The sequence below is a fragment of the Haemorhous mexicanus genome, chromosome 29 (assembly GCF_027477595.1).
Source record: "Haemorhous mexicanus isolate bHaeMex1 chromosome 29, bHaeMex1.pri, whole genome shotgun sequence".
Taxonomy (NCBI): domain Eukaryota; kingdom Metazoa; phylum Chordata; class Aves; order Passeriformes; family Fringillidae; genus Haemorhous; species Haemorhous mexicanus.
In genome coordinates, this window is record NC_082369.1 from 4,592,052 (window position 1) to 4,599,744 (window position 7,693).

Genomic DNA, 7,693 nt, shown 5'->3' on the forward strand with positions numbered 1-7,693 from the left:
GGGGGTGGAAGATTTGGGATGGGTTCTGCTGTTCCCTCATTGTGTGGGCAGAGGATGGGGGGAGAGAGGGGTATGGGGTACCCAGGATGCTGGGAGGAAAGAGATGAGGGGGGATGCTGCCCAGGTAAAGGGGACGTGGCTGCCCAGGTAAAGGGGACATGGCAGCCTGGTTTCCTGGCTGTCCCCAGGTGCCATCACCACGTGGCCGTGGGTCTCTGTCCATCCCTGTGCAGGTCCTGCTTCTGCCCAGGGCTGGGATTCTCTCCTGGGGCAGTGGGGCCTCAACCCTTGTTGGTGCCAGCCCAGGTGCCAGCACACGCCCTGCGGCGGGCGTGGAGTACTCCTGGCTCCTTGGCATCACCTGTGGACTTTGGCTCAGCCCCAGGGTAGAACAGGCTCTGCTCACCTGCCCGGAAACGCAGAGCAGCCTGGCAGCCACAGCCACCAGGCACTGTCCCCAGGCCGGGCAGTGCCACCCCAGCGGGAGCAGGGCACCAAGGGGGTAAGTGGGACCCCCAGCACCCACAGCTGGGGTGAGCTGGGGTCTGTCTGACACCAGTGCTGTGTTTGGGTGGCAGTGGGGCCAGGAGGGGCTTCCTGGCAGGAGTGGCCTTTGCTGGGGGCAGAGGGGACAAGGACAGGGATGTCCCACAGCGACAGGGCTGAGTGCCTGGCACGGCATCGCCCGCTTGGCTGTGACACCCCGTGCCAGGAGGGAGGGCAGTTCTGGGCACGGGCAGTGTCACCCACTCCACGGGGATCCAGCCAGATCCAGGCACCAAGGGCACCAAGGACACTGTGCCACAGTCCTGCCTCTATCCTGGGAGCTGCCAGAGCTATCCAGAGCAGGTGGCGTGTCCCCAGGGAAGGAGGGAGCTGCCCTGCTGCGAGGAGCTGGGACTGGCAGTGCCAGGGCTGCTGTGGCAGGAGGGCACCCGCCTGTGCAAACACGGGGTTATCAGCTGGGAGGGCCCGTGGTGTGACAGGAGAGCCCGGGCTGCTCCTAGCTCCAGGCTCTGCTGCCATCCCCTCCTCTGGGGCTCACAGGGTGGGGGGAGAGCAGGACGTGCAGGCTCTGCTGAAGCTTCAGGGCTTCTCAGTGCCGTTCATGGAGGGGCAGAAAGTCTGGAGCAAGGTCTGTGGCTGCATGGCACGTTGGTGCATCAGGGCACCAGTGAACCCCACGGGGCAGAGCCAAGGGCAGCCCTCGGGGCATGGGACCAGCTGCAGCAGGGTGACTCCAGCACAGGAATTTGGGGACAGGCCACTGAGCCCAACGTGGTTCTTGGAATCCCCCAGAGCTCCCTGGTGCTGAGCTTATCAGGACCCTGCAGGCACCCCCGGTCCCCCCACACCCCAGCGCTGCCCCGCCCCGGCAGCCAGAGCTCAGCTGGGAGCCCCGGGGGCATGGGGACCCCTGCCCTGACAGCTCCATGGACAGTAAGTGCAGCGTGCTGGGGGCTGAGGGCAGTGCCAGGCGCCGGGGGGACGCTGTGTGCCCCTGGCCACGCAGGGATGGTGGCACCGAGGGTGTTCAGAGAGGGCTGGCGCTGTCTGGGGTGGGCACCAGAGGGACGTGGACGCCTGCTGGGATGTTTGTGTGCACCAGCCTGTCTGGGGGCAGCCCTTGGCTCAGGGGGGACACAGGGGGGTGCACTGCAGCTCTGTAGCCCTGTGTAGAACCCCCAAGCTGGGGGGACCCTGGAAGGCACCCCAGATATCTCTTTATGGGGGGGATCCCAGGCCAGACTGGTGGCAATGTCATCTGCTGTGCCCAGCACCTCCCACGGGGCTTGGCTGGGCCGGGGGCAGCCCAGGACCCCCGAGCCCCCGCAGTGCCACAGCAGCAGAGGGAGCTGAGGGAGGTCGGATGTTTTGGGTGCAGCTCTGGGAGGGGCCGTTCCGCTTGCGTGGAGCCGGCAGGGAGCCCTGATAAGAGCCCAGCTGGTTTCTGTGTCCCTGCTCCCCTCCTGTGCCAGCGCTCCCCGGAGAGGGGGTCCCATCGAGCCGGGATTTCATCCCCCCCAAACATGGTAAGAGGCGTGGGCAGATGGTTTTCATTATCCTCGTCATTGGGGGCAATAAAAGAGCAAGAGTGAATCACAGCAGGGGAATTAGCAGGTAAATTCAGCCGGGCACAGCTTCAGGAAGAGAGGCTGAGCCACCAGGGCTGGGCACAGGGCTGGGCAGCAGCTCCAGCGGTGAGTGAGGCATCGCCTGGGGCTGGCCAGGATGTCCCAGCTAATGAGACCCACGTGCTCCTGCCCCAGGAAAGGTTTAAAAAGCTCCTGGCTGGGGCCCACCCCCGCTTGTGTAGGAGGGAGGATGGTGCATCCCAGAGGGCTGGAGGTCCCCAGAATCGCTGCGGGAAGGAAGGAGGCAGACACAGAGTGCTCTCGGCCTGGGGATGAGCCAGGATGCTCCAGATGCAGGGAACACCGGGCACCTGCCTCCACCTGGGCCAGCCTCCTCCTGAGCTGTGCTCACCAGGACCGTGGCCCCAGGCTCTGGGCTGCCCCTGCTGCCACCGTGGCCTTGCTCCAGGTTTGCTGCACACTCCCAGGAGGCCGTGAGTGTCCAGGAGAGGTGCCCAGCAGTGACACACCCTGACTGCTAGGGCTCACAGGCACCGGCAAAGCCGTGGCTAAACCTCGGCAAATAGTGGCACAGGACATGGTGCTGGCTCCAGGCACAGCTTGTCTGCAGGTGACACGTGTGTCACCAGTTGTGGAGCCAGGGATGGCATCTGCAATGAGGTGGCAGTTGATGTCTCACGGGGGACCCACCTGTGCCACCCCTCCCTGTCTGGGATCTGCTGTTCCAGCCGGATCTGGAGGATTGACCCCGAGGCTGGGGCTGTTCCCTCCTGCCCTGTGTGCCAGGGGGGTTAAAGTCCCCTGGTTTTATGAGCCATGAAACTGTTTTTATGACCCCAGTTCCTAGAGCTGGGCTATTTGGAGGCTCCTTTCCGTAAATGGCACAAGAAGATATTCCATGCAGGAGTGGCACCACCTCTCCCTGCCCATGCTGCCCAGGATTGGAGCTCCCTCCCTGCCCTGGGCACGTGGAGAGGCCGAGGCTGTTGGTGCCCAGCTGGATGTGGTGCCACCAGGAGCTCGTGGCTGAGGTCCTGCTGCCTTTGGTGGTGCAGGCAGCCCTGACTGCCTGGGCAGGTTTGGCTGTGCTCCCTCAGAACCCGGCCAGGCTGGGGGACAGAGGTGGGGTGGACTTCTGGGCTCTGTGGCAGCTCCTGTTGGGAATGGTGCTTTGTGCTCTGGCTGCTCCTCGGGGCAGGCTGGTGTGGCAGTTTCTGTCCCACGCCGAGGACAGTGGTACCAGGCTGGGAGAGGGGCTGCATCTCAATCTCTGCTCCTTCTGCTGTTCCTAATGACTGCTCTCCCCTTCTGCTTGCAGGGCCAGCCAGGTCAAGACCCTTGGCCTCTGCTGAACTGGGACTCTGACGGTGACCTCAAAACTGAGCAGTGGCCCCTGTCTGGGACAAGGTTGGCACAGGAGTGACTGTTCCCAGGAGATGGACAGAGTCACCAGGCACCTTGTGTTCCAGCTGCCACAGGCCTCGCACAGGCACGACTCTCTGGCAGACCTGAGGGCCAGCAGTGATGATGATGTCTTCAGTTCTGCTCAGCACAGCAGCCAGAGGCTGGAAAATGGCTACAGCTGGAAGAGGAGGTCCCAGTCACCCTCGTATTTCCTGGAGGGTGGAAGAGATGTCTGGACCCCATCCCCAGACAGGGAGTCCAAGCTAGAGGTGGTGAGATCGGGAAGCCTGTACGACCTCCGGGCTTACAAGGGTGAGAGGAAACCCTCGAAGCTCTATGATGATGAGGAGCAAGACCTGTACAGGGTCCCTCCACCCAACATCTCACCTGAGAAAGCCAGGGAGCTCGAAGATGAGAGGAAGGAGGTCATCCGGAGCCAGGCGATGAGGAAAAGCTCCACCATCGCGGAGAGGTGGAGCTCCATGGATGAGCTGGGCTCCATCAGCACCAGCGTGGGCAGCCAAGGTGAAGGCAGGCACACAGGCAGTGTCCCCACCAGCTTTGCCATCTGGTTTGACAAACCTTCCCCAGGCAGGGCTGCAACTCCTGTTGACCCTGAGAATATTGACACGGAGCAGATCAACTTCTCTGCAGCCCGGCAGCAGTTCCTGATGCTGGAGAAGACCAACCCAGGCTCATTTTTCAGCCCAGGGCAGCAGGCCATGTCCCCAAGGCCAGAGTCAGTGACAAAAGTCTCCAGAGAAGAGTGGTACAGCCCTGAGATGGCCACGAAGGGTACGAGAGGCTACAGCAGTGCTGGTGCATCAAGCCAGAGCGGGAGAGACAAGAGCGTTTACCAGGTTTATGGTGTGTCCTCATACAAGACACCCGAGAAGGAGGAGGTTTATGCTCCCAGAAAAGCTCACACAGAAAGGTCATATCCCATTGGGAAGACGTCCATCCTGACCAAAGCAGGGTCCAGAGAAGACCTGGACTCTGGATTGGGTGAGATGTATACCGAAGCTACTGCGGGCTATGCCAGTGATGGAAGCACCTCCAATGAGACCTTCAACGTGGATTTGAGGGCCAGCAGCAGTGGGCCGGGCAAGGAGACAAGGGTCAGCAACGAGACACCCATCGAGAGGGAGATCCGCATGGCAATGGAAAGGGAGGAGAACCTCTGGAAGGAAAGGGGGATCCAGCGGCTGACCTCCGGCAGCGAGCTGGTGGAGATCCAGACCAAGCCTGTCCTCAACATTCACACATCTCCCGGCCCAGGCAGGAAAGGGAAGGACAGAGGCCGCGCTTCCCTTTATGTCCAGAGGGAAATTGAACAGGAAACGAAGCGTGAGGAAGATCTGAAGAGGCAGGGGAGGCTGCTGGGGGCATATGACAGGGGGACGCAGCAGGAGCTGGAGGAGCGCAGGAGGGTGTTCGAGCAGGAGGAAGCCCCCCCAGAGAAGCCCACTCCCCTGAAGCGGGCAGAGGAGAGGAGGAGCTGGGTTAAAGAGTTTGTGGTGGAGCAGCCCTCGAGCCCCAGCCCTACAGAAGACACCAGGGCTGGGAGAAGCATTCCCAGCTACACAGCGAGCATCGCCCACTTCCAGCTGTCCCAGCCGCGCTTCGCCGCCAGCGAGAGGAGCCGGGAGCTGCCCTCGGTGTCCCAGCACGCTTCCGCCAGCGCCAGCAAATGGGGGAGCGAGGATTCCTGGGGAGGAAAGCTTCCCGGCTCCACCCCGAGCCCCAGCAGCACTGCTGTCCTGCCCAGAGAGTACTTGAACCTCTCCTTCTGGAAGCCCAAGGTGTCCTTCGTGGAGGACATGGGGACGCAGAGCCCGCTGCGCAGAGAGGACGGCCGGGAGGAGCAGTACCGGCTGCGCACCTGGAAGCCGCAGACGTCGGCGCTGATCGAGGAGGAGATCCGGAGTGACCTGCAGAGGGAAGAGGAGCTCCAGGAGCAGCGGAGGAGGCTGATGGACACCTACAGCAGTGCTGGTCCCCAGGAGGGCTCTCGCTCCCGGCACAGCTCTGGTAAGGGAGCAGAGGGACAGAGAAATGATTTGGTGGGATGCCTGTAAGGATTCCGGTGTGCTGGTAGCAGGTTGTCCTGGGAGAACTTGATACCAGCACACTGGAGTCAGCAGAACTGCTGCTGAGGAGGGATAGGCTCTGCAGGATTCCAGAGCTGCTCAGGTCTCTATGAGTTTGTGTCACGTTACAGCAGCAAACAGGGCTGGAAGGGCCCAGCTACTGCATTTTTACCCCTTGTTCCTGCAGTCCCTGCCTGGGCCCCAGGCATGGGGTCCACCAAACCTGCTGGACCTGCTATGGAGGCAGGTTTGGGGCAGGGGCCTGACACTCCTGTGGGTCTCCACCCCCCTGGGAGTGGAACTGAGGTCACCCCCACAATGCTCTTTCTCTCAAAGCTGCCTCAGGTGCCAGTGGCAACTACTCAGTGTCCGAGTCTCCTGCCTCCTCTCCTGCCTCACACCAGCCGGGGATCCTGGGGCTGATCTCATCCTTCACCCCGCTGAGAGTGACCAGTTCCTCCCAGGGCAGTGCAGAGACCCTCACCCCTGACTCATCGCATTCCAGCCCCTTTGAGGAGCGGAGGAGGAGGGTGAAGGAGGATGGAAAGGTGAACATTCCCACCCTGCTTGTGCCAAGTGGCTGGGGGCTTGAGCCTGGGGGAGACTGGTAGCTCTGGGGCTGGAGGTGGCTGTTCCTGACTCCCAGCTGGAGCTGGAGATCCAGCTGCTGACCTCGGTGGGACACCTGGTGTTGGTGGCACCATCAAGGGGCCATGTGAGCCCCCCAGGCAGTGTGTGCTGTTCAGAGCTGCCAGCACTGGGTGGGACTGGAGAGGAGCAGCAGCTTTCTCCTGTGGGGAATCCTGGCCTGGGATGTTCCCCTAACCCCAGGGAAGGCTTGGCTCCATGTGCTGCCTTCTCTTGCCTATCCTGTGCCCCTGCTGGGAGCCAGATCCAGCAGCCTCTGGATATTCCCCTGCCAGGCTGCCATTATCTAATCGTGTTTTCCTCTTTCCACAGTACGCAGGCATTGAACCCGTCGACAAGGTCAACACAGAGGTAATGCCCTGACACCTCCCACCTTCCCCGGCTCCCCTCACTCCTGGAGGCTTTGTGGGATGGACAGGGGTGGACAGGACGGTCCTGGCTCCCACGGGCACCACTCGGGTGGACCCTGGGTCAGGCAGAGTGGGCTGGGGAGCTGGCAGGGGAGGGGGGGGGGGCAGCTCTGCCAACCAGATCTTTGTGAAAGTCTCTTCTTTATAAAGATGCTGCACGTTCTGGTCTCTGCAGGTGGTGGAAAGCACCCGAGTGTTTCGCCACAAGAGCGCCATGGCCCAGCGCTGGGAGGCGGGGCAGTACGTGCGGGACGAGGACTGAGGGACCCCGGGCTGGGGGCTGGCCCTGCTCACAACCAGCTGATGCATGACCTGAATACTCGATCAGTCCCACCCTTGGCCATCGCAACAATCAGAGACGTGAACCCTGCTAATCAATCTGGTTTATTGTTAAACTGATAATCCTTCCATGCAATAGATCAGCTCCTTCCTCCTCCTCCTCCTCCCTGCGGGGTGGAGAAACACTTTTTTTTTTTTTTCTTAAGAGGGAAAAAATTGGATCAGTATCTTTTTAATCATTTCCGCCTGGAGCCAGCCAGGTGAAATCACCCGATAATTCACTTTGCCCCTCGGGAGCCGTGTCTCAGCCTTACAAAAAAGCTGTTTTATTTCTCAGTGGTTTTAGGTTTTTAAGTACTGCAAGGCTGAGCATTGCCTTGGGGGTACGTGAACTGAGGCCTCTGGATCAGTGTTGCTGTGGGACTTGGGAATCAACATTGGTTTAACTCCTGTGATCCATGGAGATGCAGCAATAGAATATAAAAATATATATAAATGCTGTTTATTTTGCTAATTTATTAAAGAGTTGTTATACTCCCTCGGTCTTCCAGGCCTGTTCTGTCCGCCTGCTCCACTGGTTTTGTTCCGGTGTTTCAGAGGAGCCCCGGGGTGGGACTGGGGGTTGGGATGCGGGGCTGGGGCCGGAGCCTTCCGGGGGCAGCGGCTGGGGGAGCACCGGGGTCCCACCGGGCGGGCCTGGGAACACCCGGGGCCGGTGGGAGGAACCCCTGAGCGGGGCGGGGACGGCACTGCAGGGTGACACCGG

The 7,693-nt window shown here is 61.3% G+C and overlaps 1 protein-coding gene across 2 annotated transcripts; it reads left to right on the forward strand.

Moving 5' to 3' along the window:
- The first annotated feature begins 380 nt into the window (after positions 1–380).
- On the forward strand, positions 381–7,465 carry MISP (mitotic spindle positioning). 2 transcript variants are annotated; one of them, XM_059869759.1, is made up of 5 exons: positions 381–502; positions 3,415–5,531; positions 5,927–6,138; positions 6,551–6,589; positions 6,824–7,465. In XM_059869759.1, the coding sequence occupies exons 2-5, from the start codon at positions 3,533–3,535 to the stop codon at positions 6,908–6,910; spliced, it is 2,337 nt and encodes a 778-aa protein (XP_059725742.1). In that variant the 5' UTR covers positions 381–502; positions 3,415–3,532; the 3' UTR covers positions 6,911–7,465. The 2 variants fall into 2 exon arrangements, with proteins under 2 accessions (XP_059725742.1, XP_059725741.1); XM_059869758.1 differs by lacking the exon at positions 381–502 and adding an exon at positions 1,877–2,033.
- Positions 7,466–7,693: the final 228 nt, after the last annotated feature.